The sequence below is a fragment of the Poecilia formosa genome, unplaced genomic scaffold (assembly GCF_000485575.1).
Source record: "Poecilia formosa unplaced genomic scaffold, Poecilia_formosa-5.1.2 Scaffold621, whole genome shotgun sequence".
Lineage (NCBI taxonomy): Eukaryota > Metazoa > Chordata > Actinopteri > Cyprinodontiformes > Poeciliidae > Poecilia > Poecilia formosa.
The window spans coordinates 42,430-62,548 of record NW_006800560.1 but is presented as its reverse complement, the minus strand read 5'-3'; the positions used below and the strand labels follow the sequence as shown (position 1 = coordinate 62,548).

Sequence of the window (20,119 nt, the reverse complement as noted above, 5' to 3'; positions counted from 1 at the left end):
AGACAGCCAGGGGAAGCCAGGTTAGCAAAGATTATAAGAGTAAACAACAACTAAGATTCATAAATAGAAACCAGGATGTTGCTGAGATTTTAATTCGACTTAAAGCAATTACAAAAACACACCATGATGCAAGAGAAACATTTTTTGGGAAAAAGTGTTCCCTCTGCTTCACATTTTATAATTATGTTTTGTTTTGTTTTGTTTTGATTTAAATCTTGAGTATACAATGATTTGCATATAGCTTTATATTTGTTGTTTGTCTAATTATATCATTGTTAAATATTGAATTAGATGTTATTATCAGTCTCTTTAAAAGCCTTTACGGAACATGTTGTACTTTTACTTGAGTAAAAAATATTTGAGTACAATTTTTGTGTACTCTGGCCACTTCTGATTAATAATAATCAAAGCAGGGTAGTAGCCAGTTGCATTTACTCAGTTACATTTAATGAGTAACTTACTGGAAAAAAAAAGTACTCTTAAAAGTGTATTTACACCTGTACTTTTGACTTTTACTTGAGTAATTTTATTAAATTGAATAAAATTTCTGGATACTCTTGCCACGTCACTGAATGAAGAATAAGCTTACTTTAACCTAAAATTCACCAGACACAGACACACACCTACAGTTTTTGTTAAAGTATCAACAAATTTATTTGGAAAAATGTTTCTTTTGCCTAATTTTGTTGTTTTGTAATTATGTTATTTATATAAATTATTTCCATTTTGATCTTTAAAATACTAAAATTTCCACATAACTTAAATTTTTGGTTGATGTAATCTTTAAATATTAAATGACTGATATTTTGATCAGTTACTGGGTACTTCAGTAGCCTTTTTACAAAATATGTTTTAGTTTTATTTGAGTAATTTCTTAGATGACTACATTTTACTTTTACTTGAGTAAAAATAAGTTGAAGTAGTGCTAATTCTACTCTACCCACCTCTAGTAATTATGATTAAATCATGCAGAAATTAAGTATATATCTAAATAAAAATATATATACATTTTAATTGTTTATGTTGTGTATATATTTTCTTATTTTCTTCTACGTGTCGGTAACGTAGCTATCTTTAAACAGACATTTGTCTGCACTCGCACACAAAAATCTTGTGCTGATTTGCTTTCGTCATGAAACCGCGTGCTCGCTGCTCACGCACGCGCCTGGGTCACTCACGCACGCGGCTCGCAACCCGAAACCACCAACTGGGAGCGAGGCCGGCGCGCGTGCACGCGCTCTGATCGAGGACGCAGCAGAAGCAGCAGCAGCCAGCCAGCAGCTAAAGCTACACGGGGAGCAGGCGGTCGGGCCCACATCGTTCACGGAATCAACCGTCGGTCATTTTGTTCAGGCGGACCTCCGACCGGCAGGGGATTAAAAACGTGCGAGATCATATGTGTTTGAAGGGGGAAAGAAGATCGCAAGATGGTTCGGGAAACCAGACACCTCTGGGTGGGAAATTTACCCGAACATGTTCGCGAGGAGAAAATCATGGAGCATTTTAAAAGGTACGTTACGCAAGCGAGAGACCGTGTTTGCGGAGCTGCGCGCGCTGGCTGCAGCACTAACCTTTTCTCGATGCGAGGCTACGCTGCTAGCCCTGCTAACACCGCTAACGTTAGCATTATTAACTTTTACTCCTCGAGAGGTTTCCTGTATGGTGCGTGTGCTTTATTACATCACATTTGCATTTGTTTAAGAATATTTAACCAAAGCGACTCACCCAGGCGTACATGTTGATATTTTAGAGTCTTCCGCTAACTTTTGCTAACGCAAGAAGGCAGTTAGCCGCTAGCCACCGAGCTACCACCCAGCCAACCATTTTGTGGGAAGTCGACAGGTTTTCGTGATCTGTGCAAGCCAAAAGACAGCCAGGGTCCACCGTAATGATGTGGAGGACTTTTGTTATTTTGATCACTCAAATACGATTTCTCCCTTCGCTGCCAGTCTAAAATCGTAGAGAAGTGTTTTTAAAAAGCCCAACTCTAAATCATTTTAATGAGCTTTCAGGACTCGGGACCAAATGTTAGCAAGTTGTTGAGCTGCACAGTGTTCAAGTCGGTTGCTGTCACTGAAACTACTTTAAATTGTGGTGCTGTAGGATTAACTCCACAGACCGCGAATCATTGTGTTTTCCTCAGTTGTCATCACTAAGGTTGATAGACGTCAATATTTACCGCTTTACAGATCTTTTATCGTTTTTTGTTTGCCTCGTAATTTAGAGGCCATTCTCACCAACAAACTAATCTAAACCTAACAAGAACGTCAATTTGTGATTATATCATTAGAATCAACTTGATTACTATAGTCTTTTTGTTGTTTGAACAGCATTTACAACACAAAGTGCCATTGTCCTGGCTTCAATGTAGGTTGTTTGTAATCTAAAACTGATTAAATACAAAAGGAAAATATATTTTCCTTTTGACACTATTGTGTTGCCTTCTCTGCTCTTGAATATCAAGTTTGTTCCATACAGAAAGACAGTAGGCTATTTTTGGATACTCTGAATGTAACTCCTTCTTTGTTGTGTCTGTAATTTCCTGTCAGGTATGGCCGCGTGGAGAGCGTCAAGGTTCTGCGAAAGCGAGGGTCAGAGGGCGGTGTTGCAGCCTTTGTGGATTTTGTGGATATCAAAAGTGCACAGAAGGCTCACAATGCTGTCAATAAGATGGGAGACAGAGACCTTCGGACTGACTACAATGAGCCGGGGTCAGTCCCCAGTGCTGTGCGGGGCCTCGAAGACAGCTCCCCCTCCAGCAGTCGAGACGTTGCAGGATTCCCTAGGGGAACAGTTGGCCCAGTGTTTGGCCCACCTGTGTCCCTACACACCCGAGAGGGACGTTTTGAACGGAGAATAGATGGGTAAGTGGACACGGTGTCCCTCAAAAAAAAAAAAAATCCAGAGTGCTCTAGGTTTCATTTAAGTGTAAAACCTGTACACATAGTGGGGTTGTTCATCAGGGAGCGGTACCTCCAGGGGTCACACAAAGGTAATCTAGGGATCACTCCACTCTTCATCACACCTGACTCGCCTTGCCCATGGGATTTAAGTAAATTAATTTCACTATCATTTGCAAAGGTAACTATATTTCAAGGTTTTTTTTTTACATCTGGTTTGGATTTTACATCCAAGAGGAATATCCTGGTGAGCTGTGGATTTATTATGTGGGATACTACCTTGGGGAGATTTTGGATATGTTTTTTAATCAACATGGAATGTAACCCTGATTTATACATGGATTTGCCTGAAGCTGGAGATAAATCCCAAATATGAAGGATTTACTTTTTGCCTGAAGGATTTATTGAGGTATATCAATGTCCCGCCACTGGCCTATCAGTTTTGACCCAAGACTTGATTGTTGGACTACTCCCTTTCCCAATATGTGGATATACCCTGTACTGGATTTTAAGTTTTAAGCAACTGGATGGAAGAACTTAGAGAATACACATCACAAGAAAGACTGAACAAATGCGTATACCCCAAGTTTTCCAAGTTACTTTAGAGTAAAGTGTAACTATTTTACTGATGCCATGCCCCGAATGTGGAAGTTATATTCAGAAGGCAGAAAGCGAACGCTCCCGGATCCAAACGGCCGTCTTCCAAGGTTTTTGGCGTAATTCTTCATCTGAGGAAGCATGAAGAAGGCTGGAACGTCGTGGATGCAGTTCGTCGTGGACAGAGTGATGTGGATCATACGGTGGCTAGGTTTATTGTTGCCATTTATCTGGAATACCAAGGTGTGGATGTACTGTGCCTGTGCGTGCGACCTCCAAGAGCCCAGGATGACTGTAAACAAAAAAAAGCCATATATTTCTACCAACACGCCTAATGGGATCGTTGGACTTTGGAATTATGCGATACCAAGACTCGAAAAGGATTTATTACTCTGTGATGTGTCTGATTCTTCCAGAAGTTAAGAAGCAGGATGTAATCCACTGGGATTTTTTTTTTTTTATTATTATTGGTATGTTTAGTTTTTTCTTCAATGGAATCGCTCAACCTTTGGGACATACTCCTTCCTTATTCTACCATTGCCACCAAGACTGATGATCCATGTGGATATATTTGCCATATTGCCTTCAAACATATTATTAGCTAGTTGACCTGGATATGCAGATTAAATTCATCATCATATTTTTTTTGACATATTATCAAGTTATTTTTCCCCCACTCCATTTATTCAGATTTGTCAAGGAGCATATTTCTAAAATTGTTTGCTTTTCCTTTTTTGTCCTCATCCAATGGAGAGAATTAAGTAACTAAATACCAAACTGTGGAATATACAGGAATCCTCACCTGGTCCTTGAAGATAACTCAAAGTACAATTCAGGAGAAACCTTTTTCCCCTAATTGGATCAATTGATGTTTTTGTTTTTCTCCAATTTTTCATTGGGGCATTCACATTCTGACCACCTAGATTTTATTTGGATTAATTTTGGTAACTTCTTTCCCAAAAGGTTGGTATTTCTCTGGCCATATTTTTATCTTTCTGCTTCCCTAGTGCTTTGTGAAAGTTTAGTTTACTGCTGCTTTTAGAGGAAGTTGCATAACTTAATGCAAGAGGTGAATAATCTTTTTCGGCCCATGAATATGTTTCCTTTCACAGAGTTACAAAAGTAGTACAATGTGTAATTTACATTTTAAATGGCATGCATAACATGTATAAATCCATTCTACTTAGATTGTATGTAGGATTTTAAACCTGAAAATCAAACAAAATGTGATTTTGTTTCTTTTATGTGAAGCATTTTTATCAGCCTCTGAAATCTGGACATAGAAATACAGATGAAAGAAGATGAAGCAGATTGAATGTGACAAATGTTCTCTTTTAAGACAGCCTTGCCCCCTCTTTGGAGTAATTTGTCGCTGTTACACCATTGGAAAAAAAAAACAAAACATATCCTAACACCTATTGTTGCTTAAACAACAAATAAATGTGGCAAGAAAAACAACGCCTTGAAAAAGTATTCACTCCCTTTGGTCTTTTTCCATATATCTCATGTTACAAACACAAACTTCAACATAGTGGGGTTTTTTTCTTTTTGCTGGAGATTTATGTTGATGTAGACTTTGGTTGATAACAAGGTTTATCAAAAATGTTTTTGCAAATCAAAATCTGAAAAGTGTGGAGTGCATTTCTTTTCAGTACCACCGATTTTAATAATTTTTCAACCGTTTTCCACTGCAGTTCTTTTAGTCTGTCCGTTTGCATGTTATCGTCTCGTATTGCGCCACTTTCTGATCAAACTTGTACCAGCTTCCCTGTCTACCCACAGCCAACATCATGTTTCACTGAGTGCATGGTAAGTTAAGGGGGGATGTTCATTGCTAGTTTTCAACTAAAAGCAGCTTTTGGCCAATTTTTGTCACCTCTGACAAGAGCACCTTCTTCCACATGCTTACTGTTTCCTGAGAGGCTTTAATGGATCATCTTTATTTATAATAAGGTGTAGTTATACCCAGCTGGACTCAGTTTACTCATTTAAGTAACTACTTAAAATATTTGGCTGCAGTGGATTTTAATAAGGGATCTAAAAACAAGTTCAAGTCACACTTAGGTTTTTTCTTCCAATATGTTGTTAGTTTACCACATACAACTGCAACAAAACTGCACTAAAAATGGTTGTTTTAACATGACAAATGTGGAGAAGTTCAGCTGATTTGAATACTATTACAAGGCGTTGTAGTTATATGCACTTTTTCAGCCTAGATTTTCAAATTGCTGCCCTGTATGCAAAGCTGGTTCTGAAAACACAATGAGTAGTGAACCTGTTCTTTCTTTTGTGTAGTTGTGGCATACTTGGTTGTTCTCTAACAAGTTGCTTTGTTGCATCTGTGCTGTATAAGTAACTAATGGACTGTTTTTAATTCAAGAGTTTACTAATTCTTCTTTTCTTTTGTAAATCTCTCTACCTTGTTCTTAATTCACAGTAGCTCAGAAAGCCGTGAACGTGCTTATGATCACAGCCCATATGGCCACCATGAGCGCAGCGGGACTTTTGACAGACAACGTCACTACAATGCCGATTATTACCGCGATCGCCCGGTGTTTGCAACCACCGGCCCCGGCAGCAGTGCCATCGGAGGGAGTTTTGAGACAGCAGACCCACATTTTGACTCTAGAATACGAGACCCATTTACCCTTACCAATTCAACACGCCGAGACCTCTACAGAGACGATAGGGGGAGACGTGTTGATCGATCGTATCACCACCGTCGAAGCAGATCATCTCATTCCTCCCAGTCGAGGCATCCGTCTCCTCAGCGGACCGCAGGGCAAACCTCAAAAACCCCTCACTCTCCTAAAAGAACCCCTTTGTCTCCCGGAAGAGGTCCAAGATCGAGATCTCAAAGTAGATCTTCAAGCTCCGACTCTGTCAGCAGCACCAGTAGCACAGGCAGCGGCAGGTATGCATCTTAAAATCTGAACGTTTTACCTATTGATTGACTTTATTCATTTGTTTGTCCAACTGATTTTTGTGTCTTTTCCGTCTCTGTTTGGCAGCGACTCAAACAGCAGCTCCAGCGACGGTTCCCGGGCCCGCTCCGTTCAGTCGTCGGCTGCTCACACAGCTCCCCAGACATGTTTAGTGATGGACTCTGAAGAGCCTCGCAGAAGCTTTGGGATTAAAGTGCAAAACTTACCAGTGCGCTCCACAGGTTAGTTTTGTTAGACAGCCTCTCAAATGTTCAGCTGGATTCCAGTTTGTTTGGGGGAAAGTTTAGTTTTCTAATTGTTTAAAATACCAGTTATTATTAGGGCATTTTCTGATTCATGCACAATAAACTTGGATTGGGCTATTATCAGTTTAAAATGTGTTTCCACTGCAGGAACCTTCTCCTTTTCCAGGATCTTTTTGTCTGTGGCCAGAACAGATAATCAGGGTAGAAGTCTGTCCCAGATAGGAGAGCAGTAGTTTTTTTAAAGACTAAAGTGTTGAGGAGTTTCATTTTGGTTGGATGTTCCATGTTGCCGTGTTCTTTCTCAGTTTTAACTCCCCTACTTCCCTATTTTCTGTTAATATTGAATTGTATAACTGAAGTAATCTGTATTTTTACTTTGAAACGCATTTAAGATCCAGCCACTAAAATGACCTGTAAAAAAATTGATCTGTAATTTAACACCATATTTGGAAAATCTGTTTTAATTTCTGTTGCAGATTTGACTGACAGTTTGACTTTTCCTTCTGCAGACACAAGTTTAAAAGATGGACTCTTCCATGAATTCAAGAAATATGGGAAAGTGAATTCAGTGCAGATTCATGGCGCATCAGAGGACCGCTATGGACTAGTGTTCTTCAGACAGCAAGAGGACCAAGAGAAAGCCCTCAGCGTCTCCAAGGGAAAGCTGTTCTTTGGCATGCTTATTGAGGTTACAGCCTGGAATGGTCCAGGTAAGTTGTGACGGATGACAAATCAGTAGGACCAGGCTACGAAAAATGTAGTTATGAGAATAAATAGTCACTATACAAGAAAAAAGTCATAATACAAGGTTTAAGTCATTTGACAGTAAGTCAAAGTTGTAATAATAGGATAATGACCTCATATTAGGAAAATGAAATTGTAGTATGAGGAAAAAAGTTGTAATAAAAGAATAGTCATTTTGACGATAGTAAATCAAAATGAGAGTAATAATAATACGGAAAAAAGATGTAATAATACAACAATAAACAATGAGAATAATGTAGTATGGAAAAAAATTGTAATTTGAGAATAGTCATCTTACAGGAAAAAGGTAATATTACAAGAACAATCACACAACTGTAAGTTGAAATAATACAAAAAGCCATATTACCAAAAGAAAATCGGATTTACGAGAATAGTCGTAAAAATACAATAATAAAACTTATTACGAGAATTAAGTTCTAATAATACGAGAATAAAAATGTATGAAAAAATGTTGTAATGTTATGAAAAAATGTTGTAATGTTATGAAAAAATGTTGTAATGTTATGAAAAAATGTTGTAATGTTATGAGAAAAAAGTTACAATGATGTCAGAAAAAAAAGTTGAAATAATACAAGAATAAACTTGCAATATTACCAGAATAAAGTCACAGTATTAATAGAATAAAGTAATAATTTTATAACTCTTGTGAAGTTATACCATGGAATCGGTTTTACCAATAAGGACATACTTAAACACATCAGCATCAAATTATTATCAGTAGCAGGATTTTTCAACTCTGTTGAAGCTTTGATCTCATTAATGTTTTAACTTTTTTCTGGTAATTTTACGACTTTTTCCTGCTAATATTGTCTCTGTTCAACTTATGACTTCATTCTCGTAATTTCAAAACTAAAACCTTAGTCTGGCTCTAATGCTTTGGTGTGAGATGGAGATTATTTAACATGACTGAACTTCCAAAACGTGAGTGGATGTAAATGTAGCTATTGAAACCTGTTTCTTCCCCTCAGAAACAGAGAATGAAAATGACTACAGACCGTTAGATGGACGCCTAGACGAGTTCCACCCCAAGGCTACACGGACGCTGTTTATAGGCAACCTTGAAAAGACCACCAGTTATCAGCAACTCCTGGACATTTTTCAGCGCTTTGGAGAAATTGTTGTAAGTTCTCACACAGATTTGTGCTGTGAAACTGACGTTTCCCACTTTACAGTAAGCATTGTTGTAATTCTTGTCTCTTCCTCTTAAGGACATTGACATCAAGAAAGTAAATGGGATTCCTCAGTATGCCTTTGTCCAGTACTCTGACATTGGCAGCGTTTGCAAGGCCATAAAGAAAATGGATGCAGAATATCTGGGAAACAACAGGCTTAAGGTAGTAATTTTATCCCCGGAACCATTTCTTTTCTGTGTTGAATTATTTACTGTTTATGTCTGTAAAATTGCTGCTCTACATCTCTTTGCAGCTTGGTTTTGGGAAGAGTATACCTACTACATGTGTTTGGCTTGATGGTTTGGCCCCCAACATCACAGAGCAATACCTCACACGGCATTTCATGCGTTACGGGCATGTAGTTAAAGTAAGCCTCTTTTTTTATTTTTTATTTTTATTTTACATCTCTATGGTTTTCTGGACTTTATTTTAGTTCTTCTGTTTGTAACTGTGTGCTTGTACCTTTCATAGGTCGTATTTGATAGACTAAAAGGGATGGCGCTCATCTTGTACAACAACACGGATTTTGCTCAGGCAGCTGTGCGGGAGACCAAAGGCTGGAAGATCGGTGGTAATAAAATTAAGGTAAAAAAAAAAAAGATACATTAATGTCTTTATTTAATTATTTTTTCCTTATTTCTGTATTTAATTGGTATTTTTGCTCATCAATAGGTGGATTTTGCAAGTCAGGAGAGCCAGAATGCATTTTACCGCTCAATGCAAGTCTCTGGACAAGACATTAGAGACTTCTATGAAGTTCCACCAGAACGACGGTAAATTTATTTTCTTTCTCATTTAACTGCTCCATTGGTATTTTAAGGAATTTAAATGAACCTGTCTTAAATATATAGAAAAGCAAACGTGTATATTTTTAACATTTCTAAAGTGATTAATAATCTCTTCTGTTCATTTCACAGAGAGGATCGCAGACCTCCTTATCATGAGTTTACAGCAGAGAGAGCTTACTATGAGAATATAAGAACCACTGGCCTTTATCCAGAGGAAGCTCGCAGAGAGTACGCCGCACGCAGCAGAGAGCGTTTTCCTGAACTGGAGCATTATCAGGGAGAACACTTTGACCCACGTTATCATGAGGATCCAAGAGACTACAGGGATTACCGAGACCCCTTCGAGCAGGACATCAGAAAATATACCTACATTCAAAGAGAACGAGAAAGAGAGCGCGAACGCTTTGAGGCTGATCGCAGCAGGTGGAGCCCATCGCAAAGAAGAGCCGTCACTCCCACAATTTCTCCTTCTCCGTCCGAACGTGCTGCCAGAGACTCAGAACGGCGCGTTTACAGCCAGTCTTCAGAGAGGAGTGGCAGCGTGAGCTCCATGTCGCCTCCACATTTTGACAAATCTGAAAAGACCTTGCTAGATCACGCAGCAAAGAGTGAGAAGAGCGCTCAGCCCGATCGCGTGCCAGGGGCAGAGAAAATCAAACGTCCAAAAAGAAAAGATAAAACTGACAAAGAAAAGACTGAAAAGAATAAATCAAGAAAAGGAAAGGGTCAGTCCCCGGCTAGCCAGGTACCAGAAACGGAGACGGATGCTGCTTTTGATGGAGGATCTGGAAAAGGAAGGGGATCAGACCAAGATGTTCATGAGAAACCGAAATCTAAGGTGGATGGAGACGCTCTGTCTGGAAACCAGTTAGCTGTTCCTCAAGACTCTGTAAAAACTGAAACAACTAAAGGGGATATTGCAGAGCTAGACGGAAAACCCAAACTTAAAAAACAACCCAAGTCTGATATTGGAAACGATGGAAAGGATTCAGCAGTGGATTCAGATCGCCTCGCTGCAAGAAAAAGGCGCTTTGGGGATATAGGTGGCAAAACTGTTCGTCAGAAAAGAAGCAGGCATGAGGACGAGGATGGCAGTCAGTCATCAGACTTTGGATCCAGTACCACATATGTGAAAGAACCAGACGCAGACAAACACAAAGATCCTCAGCGACGAGATGCACGACTCAAAACAGAAAAAAGTGTCACTCAAAAGGATGGACTAGAGGATCTCAGGGGACAAAGAGAAAAATCCGAAGGTTCTGCAGATCTGCCAGAGTCGAAACGACAACAAGGAAGCACTTCCTCCAGAAGGGTCTCACTAGAGGGGAATTCAGATCAAAGCATTGTAAGAGAGCAAGAACAAAATGCTGCATTCAAGCCTAGTCAGAATGCTGAAACTAATAAAAACACCAAGACTAAAGAAGACCATGTCGACATTGATCTCTCTCAGAGTTACCGCAAGCAGATGGAGCAAAACAGACGCTTACACATGCAGCAGCAGCAACAGCGCGAGTCTGACAAACTGAAAAAAGCAGAAAGTCTGCAAAGAAACGAAACCGAAGACCTGGAACATCGTAGCCTTGTACATGAAGTCGGTAAACCACCTGAGGACGTCACAGATAATTTTCCGTCTCACAAGCTGTCTGACCAGTTCGAAGCCGAGCCCGGGATAAAGAGAGAGCGTTTCTATAGGAGACAAAAAAGTGAAGACCCTGACTGGAATAGTACCCCTTCTCCAGGACACCAGGTTTTCTCTCAGCATGCCGAGGAGGACTTCATGGATGCCTCTCTGAAGGAGTTGAGTCGAAACAATCAGAAGATTCACCCAGAACTTGAGCTTTTGGTCAAAAGGACCCACAACACACAGGTGAACAAGACAAACATCCCCATTAATATTGGGGAAGAAGATCAACAAAAGAGGTGGGATAGCAGAGTTAAGCAGGACCTGCTACCCAACCTGAACTTTTCTAGAGGCTTGGGCAAAAACCTTCACAACCGCAAGCCCTCAGAATACGGCCTTTGGCATGATTTGGAGCCTGGGGAAGTGAGATCAGACTCTGAAGAGGATAGAGAGAACAAACCCCTCTCTCCTGCTCCCTCCACCTCTATGCCTTTTTCTGAGAGGCCGAGACCTGATCGGTTTTCAGACCCAAAGCTGGCTCACCTTGAAAGAAACAAATTCTACTCGACCGCACTTGACCAGACCATCACCCCCGATACTAAAGCTCTACTGGAACGAGCAAAGTCTCTGTCCTCTTCTCGTGAGGATAACTGGTCATTTTTAGATTACGATTCCCACTTTGTGAATTTCCGAAGCCAGAAAGACACAGAGAAAGTAGAATCAGCACCAAGACCTACTCCTTCCTGGTACATGAAAAAGAAAAAGATACGAAGTGGCTCTGAGGACAAACTGGATGACAGGAAAGAAGAGCCCAAGCCGGAGGAACAGGAACGAAGAGAGCTTTTCGCTTCACGTTTCCTTCACAGCGCTGTGTTTGAGCTGGACTCTAGACGACTTCAACATCTTGAGCGCAAATACGAAGAGTTGGAGCACATGTTGAACCAACAAGCTAGTCAGCAAGGAGCAGAGGGAGAACTTGAGACCGGCCCCGTTGTCCTCTTTCACAGCCGTTTTCTGGAGCTCACGCAACTACAACAACAAAAAAACAAGAGTCAGCAGCAGCAGGAGTATGAAGGAAACACAGTTTGTACAAGTGAAAATAAAGAGGAAAAATCGTCTGAGCAGGAACAACAAGATTTACGGTCTAATGACACGTCAGAATCTAGTGTGGCAGCTGAAATCAAACCCATCAGTCCTGTTGAACAAGTTTCTCCTGAACCAAAACTGATTCCTAATCTTGTTACTCAGTCTGCAAGCATAGATACACCTCCTTCAGACCAGAAATGTGTGTTACCATCTCCACCCGCTGATGTATGCCCACCTATGTCTTTTACAAAAGAGGAGACAAAGGAAGAAGTAAAAGAAAGTGAAGATGTTGTAACAATGCATTGTTCACCAACTGAGACCTTAAAATCTGAGACCTTAAAATCTGAACCTGCACCTGAAATGGTTCCTGAAACTAACATTTCTGAGGAGAAGCAGGAATTTCTTGAAGAGGATGCAAAGCCTTTAATTGACGAACAAACAAACGACCCTGGTTCTCATGAAGAGTTGGTTAGCAGATCAGAGCCAAGTCCTGAGATGTCACAACCAGAAGTGCCTACAGCCAGTAGTCCAGTACAACTCAGTGTTGCTGAAGAGGCAGATTTAATCAAAGAAGACTCTCTTTCCACATGTCCAATAGCAGTAGAGTCAGAAGGAGAGAAGAAACTTGAAGAAGTGAGTAAAGAAGAGATTTCTGTTGATACCGATGCAATTGAAGAGCCAGTCTCCTTTCAAAAAGAAAATAAAACAAAAGAAATGAAAACTAAAAAAGGCAGGCAATCTCCTGCTCAAGTTCCTTTAACATCTGTCTCTGAGAAACAAGCTACACGAAAGAGTGAGCGCATCGACAAAGATAAGCTGAAGCGTGGCTCATCCCCAAGAGCTGAAACAAAGTCCTCAGCCAAGTCTCCAACTCCTGGATCAGATCATGACCATTCGGAGCAGAGCATCCCGATAAGTAGAGCAAGAACTCGAAGAAATGTAAAATCTGTTTATGCAACTCCAGTGGAAGACGATGCACCGACTCGTGGCAAGGAGACTGAGTCACCTCGCTCTGCACGAAAGCGGGGTACAGAGAAAGAAGCTGTGCAGCACAGCACCGAGTCGGAACCCCCGACTCCAGCGCCAGCAAAACAACGTGGGCGTCCTCCTAAAAACCGCAAACCGGTTGAAGAGATTTCAGCTGCAAAAACAGAGAAAATAAAAATGGATAAGGATGCAGATTCAAATGAGTCGGAGAGCAGTGAACGGGTTTCAAGAGTTGCTAAGGGGAAAATGTCCCCTTATCTCACAAAGGGTTCCTCAAATCCAATACCCTCAGTCCCAGGCTCTAAGAAAGGGGATAATACTGAAGCAGCTGATGAGAATCAAGTAATGCATTTCACAGAAGCAGATGATTTGTCTTCACAACATTCGTCATCTTCAGGCAAAGATTCTTCAGTAAAATCAGATGTAAAGAAAGGTGAAAAAGATGAGCAAGGCACAGAACTGGACAAAGACGTTAATGAAAAATTATGTGAGGGGAAATCGAATGGAAAAGAGACAGATTCACTGCTGGGTGAGGAGAAACTTGCCTCAGAGAAAGAGAAGATCATAAAAGGAAAAGTCAAGCCAACAGTCGCTCCAAAGCCTCATGTTTTTAGGGACCTCCAAGTCATACTGGATGTCAAAGAGGTCAAAGATCACGTTTCCAGGTGCAGTACAGCCAACAAAGAGTGCCCTAATGAAGAAAAAGAGAAGAAGGAGGTAGACGCCTCAAAGAGCTCTTTCCTACAGGAGCGTGAATTGGAGCAGGCAGTTGAGAACATCGCCAAACTTACTGAACCGGCATTTCCGACAGAACTACCGACTCCTTCTGTCCCTCCTGCAGAGGTAAAAAGTGACCCTGAGGAGGAAAAGTCTTGTAATCCTGCCAGTGAGACGGAGCTGATGGCTGCCATTGACTCAATAACTGGTGAAGATGTAAGTGTACCTCTCACCCCAGCCGCTCCAGTTAGCACAGAAGTTTGTTCAGAACCTGAGATCCAGGAGTTTGTCCCTCTGGTCAAGGTTGAAGAACCTGAAACCGCTCTGCAAGAGGAACCAGTCTTCTCAAATACTCCCAAAAAGAGTCAAAGGGGAAGGCCCAAAACACCTAAACGCCCTAAGGCCCCAAAGCATGCACGAAAAGATGTGAAAGAAGAATTAAGTGAGGAGTTGACGGTGCCTTTAGCTGAGAGTGCAGCGTCTGATGTAAAGATTGTGGCTGAGAAGCCTCCATCTGCTGCAGCTGCTGCAGTCATCACTCCTACAACCTGGAAATCAGAGGCTGAACTTCCAGCTGTGAAGGCAGCAGAATCAGAGTTGCTGTCACCTGTGGAAGAGCAAACACAAGTTGTGAAACCCACACACCCCCAGGCTAAGAGCCCCATATACTCAAAGCCTCAACAGTTACCAGCTGATTGCGTTTCTCCCTCTCTGGCCTCCAACAGGCCCAACATCAAATCCATTCAAACCAGCCGAGCGCCTGTTTCTCCACCCGACTGGCGACACCAGTCTAAGGATCCATGTGTTACCTCTGCACATATAATGTCAGTAACAGCCAAGGACGGCCAGCTGACCGCTTCTGACTCCAACAGTAAAGAGCTAGATCAAGGCACAAGTGACTTGAGGAAAATTCTCATGATACCTAAAGCAACTACGCTCCCAGGAGGAGGAAGTTCTGCTCCAACCAGTCTGCCCAACCTCCGAGATCAGAATCCATCTGAAAGCAATCCTGCCATCACAGCTGCTATTCACAACAGATCCCCGCTCCCTGAGAGTAAAACGCAGACTCATTCAGTGTCACCTATTGTCCGAACACCCTCCACGTTACCTGGAGAGACTAAATCTGTGATCTCCGTAATTGCATCTACGGCAACCTCTGTTATTAGTCGCGTTTGCAACCCCCCTGAGTCTGAGGAAAAACCTAATCTAATCATTGGAAATCCCTCCATGGATGTGACTCTGCCCAAAACGGCCTACAGGCCCAGCAAAGACGATGGTGGACCTTACCATGGCCCCACATTCAGTTCTGGGTGTTGCTCTGGTCTGCGAGTAAACACATCTGAAGGAGTGGTGGTGCTAAGCCACTCTGGCCAGAAAACAGAAGGACCCCTGAGGATCAGTGCCAAGATTAGTCAAATCCCACAAGCAACAGCCGGTGACATTGAATCTCAGCAATTGGTATCGATTCCCCAGATTAAACAAGATGTTTACAGCCATTCTCAGTCGGGACATCAGAAGGGGTCTTCACAAACCGATCATGGGCATTCTGGTAAACTCCAATCTTCAATTAAGCAGGAAAGCAGCAGCAGCAGTTTAGAAAAGATGGATTCAGCTTACCAGGCGGGGCCCCAAGGAGTCGTGAAGCGTCTCCCGCCAGGTAACCAGCAGGTAATGGGTTACCACCAAGACTACCTGCAGTTAAAACACCAAAAGAAGATGGAGAATGTTGATCCTCATGGTACAGATGGAGCTAAACCATCTTGGACCTCCACTGTAAGCCCTGCTATAAGCCCACATTTACCGTCTCCCCCTGGGAACCATGTGGGCTTTGTCACATCCACTGGTGACAGAGGTCCGTCACATCTTGGTGGCATCAAACAGGAACCACGGTCCCCGAGAAAGTCAGGACATTCTCATCCTCCTTTCACCAAGGTGTCGTCGCCTCTTGGCTCCTCCTCACCCAAGGGGATCCCTGTAATGATATCCTCTGCTCTCAACCCCATGCAGCAGTATATCACCGGTGTCCACCACCCAGAGCAGTCTGTCATCATGCCACCTCACAACGTGCCTGCAGGTGTGGGACGAATGTCTCCTCACTGTGTCTCCCAGTCCATTACAGTGGGTCATCTGGTTCAGGGGGAGGTCAGGGTCAACACACCACCTCTGTCTGTGATGAACTACGTCCACAGCGAGCAGCTTGCCTCTCCTTGGCCTAGTTCCCTGCAGCCGCGGTCGTCCTCCCCCCAAGCTGTCAGCAGGGTCAAGGTCAACCACGGTTCTTTGCGGGGCCACGAGGGCGAACAGGACGAATCCAGACACTTCCACCAAGCTGGGAGACCATCCGCCACTCTGCCGTCAGACTCTCGGGGAGCTTTGAGGACTAACATGGAAACGTTAATCACACACAGAGATATGCGAGTTCACAGTCTGCACCAGCAGGGGGAGCGTCTGACACTGGACTCCCATTCTGGACACATTCAAGAAACTCTGCCGCCTTCTTTATCTCCAAGAGCTCACATGTTGCCCAAAGGCGTGTCTGAGAAGGACATAAAGCCACTGGAAGCAAAGAGGCCGCACTCTCCTGTATTTCAAAAGGATGGAATAATGGCGATCCGGCAGCCTGGCGCTGCTATAGCGTCACCTCAACGGGTTCCCCTGATGCCACCGGGACCCAGCGGGTCGTTCTCAGAGTACTCAGGAATGTACCCAAACCGCATGCATTCTCAGATCCCGGACGCCCCTGTTGGGCACAGCCAGCCGCCGCTGAACGTCACTCCGTCTATGGTAAGTTCACTGCGCTTCAGGGCTGCAGCTAAACATTAGTACAGTAGTTGATTATTGTATAATTACATTTTAATAAATTGGCCCGTTTTCCAGATTTCTTATCTAACCATTTAAACTTATTTTATACAATATTGAAAATGCATAAGATGCAAAGCATTTTTGTTAAATAAGAAAATGAACATTTTACTTCCTAAAATGCAATAACTGCATTCCTTTAGTGAACGCTTGGTGATTTGTAGCAAAGGATTTATCTTCAGCTAAAAAAAAATCCTCGTAATATTTTGTCTTCTTTAGTTATATTTATCTGTTTATAAATCTATAATGTATCTGGAAAGTTAACGCACTGCCAATGGTAGGCTTATCCACTGAGTATCTCTGATTAATAATTGGGTAGCAACAGATGCTAAATAGCAGATTGTGTTTTTAACAGAGTTTGAACCGAGTGAATCTAAAACTATCCCACTTGAGTTTTGGTTAGAACATATTTACAGTCAAGAAAAGGTTGTTTTTCATAAGCTTAAATGCAATATACATGTTGTGGTTTTTTTAATCAAATGCTCCTTTTTTTTTTAGAGTGAATACTTCAGTTAAAGATGAATCAAGTACTAAATTAGTTGATTATTTAAAAAATTGGTTAATTGTTTCAGCTTTACTGCATTTATGTTTACATTTCAAAATGAACATGTAGATAGCAAAGGGGAAGCAGTAGTTTTCCCTCATTTTATGTCTTTTCTGATGATTTGCTTTCTAATCTTAAGGGTGCAGAACTCCAGGCTAAACCAGATGGAAAGATGACCCAGGTTGTTAATATGGTGCAGTTGCTCACGGTAAGACGGACGTTTGCATTCGTTGGTCGAGTCGTTGGTCAAAACTAAAATAGTGTTCGTCTGACACGCTTTCCTGTTTCTGTGTAATTGAAACAGAAGTACCCTATAGTGTGGCAGGGCCTTCTGGCACTGAAGAACGACACAGCTGCTGTCCAGCTGCATTTCGTCTGTGGAAACAAAACTCTGGCTCATCGATCGCTGCCTTTGCAAGAAGGAGGCGCTCTGCTCAGGATCGCTCAGAGAATGAGGCTGGAGGCCTCTCAGTTGGAGAGTGTAGCCAGAAGAATGACGGTATGTTGTGTTTCGTCTTACTCCTGCTTAATTTCTTGTGTTTTTGATTACAGTTAAATAAAAAGAGGTATTAAAATTCTTGGAGACTTCTTGTTTCTGCTTCTTTGTCACTTAAATGTTTCAGATGATCAAACGAACCTTCTCAGATACTTGGTCAAAATGAGTAAATACAAAATATAGTTATAAAATGCAAAAAATTTTTTAGCTACGATAACCAAACTTGGACCTAATAACTGGTTGCTTCAACAACTCTTATTTTAATTCAGCTCTAATGAAGGACACCTCTCAAATAAATTTAAACTTGGGCTTTGACTAGGCACCTTACAGAACATTGATTAATTTTTTTTTTTGTTCTCTTGCTGATCTTGGGATCATTTTGATGTTGAGCCCCAACATCATAGAATCAGCTTTGTACCCCTGACTGGTAGACTGATCAATTTCACTGACATCGTTTCTCATCCGTTATGTGACAAAAAAAAAAGCAAAAACAAGAAGTAGTTTGTGGCACAGCAATGTATGTTGAGACTAAATGTTGACGTTGTCTCCCTGCAGGGTGACAGTGATTACTGTCTTCTCCTCGCTTTGCCTTGTGGACGAGATCAGGACGATGTCATAAACCAAACTCAAGCTCTTAAAGCTGCATTCATCAACTACCTGCAGGCAAAACTGGCAGCTGGTATCATCAATATCCCCAATCCAGGTTCCAATCAGGTGAGACATGACACATTTGTGAAGGACTTTGTTCATAAAGTGTTTTTTTGTTGTTTTTTTTTCCTGAAGCTTGTAAACCTCTACTAACCAATTCAAGGAAACATAATAGGTCAGCTTTAAAAAAACAAAATGGGAAAATTTGTAAATAAAATATACTTTATAGGGAGAATGTTTGTGATTATCTGTGTTTTTATTTATTGGTGTGGCTCAGCACTGATCTCCTGAATCCACAGGAAAGCGTTTACGTCTTGACATTTCTCTTTCTTCCAGCCCGCCTACGTGCTCCAGATTTTCCCGCCCTGTGAGTTTTCGGAGAGCCACTTGTCTCAGCTGGCCCCCGACCTTTTGAACAGGATCTCCAGCATCTCGCCACACCTCATGATCGTCATCACCTCTGTGTGACCTGTGACCCCTCCCGCCCCGCGAGCCTCAGGAAACTAGAGGAGTTTGTTTCAGTTTCTGTTTCTGTTCCTGGATCCAGTGGAGGGGGAAAAAAGAAAAAACATTTTTGGATGTACCTTAAACATTTGATTTTTTTTTCTTCTTTTGTTTGTCACTCCTGTCTGGTATATGTGTCCTTCTCAAAAAAAAAAGAACAAAAAAAAAAAACAAGACAAAAAAAACTCAGGGATGGATCAAACCAGAATGAGTCTTACTTGACCATTTTTCTGCTGTATTTATATTTATTGAAGTTTTATTCTAGTGTGTTGGAGATGCGCTGAAGAAGGAAGAAAAACAAACATAAAAACTGGTGACTATCTGGGTGGCATCTTTCATTGGTGTTTTTTTTTTTTGACTCATTTCTTCACAGGAGGATCATTAAAGCTGTTGTGCTGCAACGGTTAACGGGACATTTCATCGTGTAATTTTAAAATGAATTATGTACAGACTTCTTCACTCGGCCTTTTATTGGAGGAAGAATGAACTTGTAAATTTTTGGAGACCCTGATGAGGACCATGTTCATTTTAACAGCTACTTCATTTCCATCAACTCTGCTTATTCTTCTCACTACTGAAGAGGTCACACATCTGGCATGGGCCTCCACGTCGAGCAAGCTTCATTCTGAGGGGTTTTTCAGTACAGAACTTTGTAAATATTTTAAATATTTAAACGTCAGTGGAAAAATGGCGACTTAACAGAGACTTTACCTCCGGGACATACGAGAACGCAGAGTGTGGAAATTTAGATGGATCTTTACTTTTTTGATGTAAATACTTGTAACACAAAGAAAGTTAGCAAACTCTATGGAGTCTGCTGATGGCACTTCTTATTTTGTAACTCAAATAAAACTCCAGAAAACATGATTTCAGATGAGGCTTTAGTTCTGTATTTGTCACTTTTTCATCTTTTTATGCGTTTATATTTTATATTTTGTTGTCTGTGCAAACCAACAAACAACGCTACAAAATATGTAAAGGAACAGACTTTTCCAATATTTTCTTATTCACTATTCAATAATTACATTTATTTAGCACAAATTCTGCCTCACAGCTTTGGATTTTAATTGGTCATGAGATTTGTGGTGGAAATTTTTATCAGACAATATATTATGACTATTACAATGGTAATATAATTTCTTCATCCCCTCTTGATTATATACAAAAATACAATATTTTCTATTAATCCCATCAAAGTTTATTTTATTCACACAGTTCCTATGGGTGTTTTTTTTCTTTGGTCTT

General features: G+C 41.3%; 1 protein-coding gene across 4 annotated transcripts; it reads left to right on the top strand.

The window, feature by feature from the left end:
- Window positions 1-1,221: 1,221 nt before the first annotated feature.
- On the top strand, window positions 1,222-19,741 carry LOC103130289 (msx2-interacting protein). Of its 4 annotated transcripts, none has more exons than XM_007541633.2 (15): window positions 1,222-1,510; window positions 2,550-2,864; window positions 5,938-6,411; window positions 6,509-6,663; window positions 7,197-7,397; window positions 8,421-8,572; window positions 8,661-8,786; window positions 8,878-8,991; window positions 9,096-9,209; window positions 9,297-9,397; window positions 9,542-16,607; window positions 17,366-17,434; window positions 17,531-17,725; window positions 18,278-18,436; window positions 18,707-19,741. In XM_007541633.2, the coding sequence occupies exons 1-15, from the start codon at window positions 1,428-1,430 to the stop codon at window positions 18,836-18,838; spliced, it is 9,456 nt and encodes a 3,151-aa protein (XP_007541695.1). In that variant the 5' UTR covers window positions 1,222-1,427; the 3' UTR covers window positions 18,839-19,741. The 4 variants fall into 4 exon arrangements, with proteins under 4 accessions (XP_007541695.1, XP_007541694.1, XP_016521287.1 ...); XM_007541632.2 differs by having other exon boundaries at window positions 5,935-6,411; XM_016665801.1 differs by lacking the exons at window positions 1,222-1,510; window positions 2,550-2,864 and adding an exon at window positions 2,876-4,460.
- The last annotated feature ends 378 nt before the right edge of the window (window positions 19,742-20,119 follow it).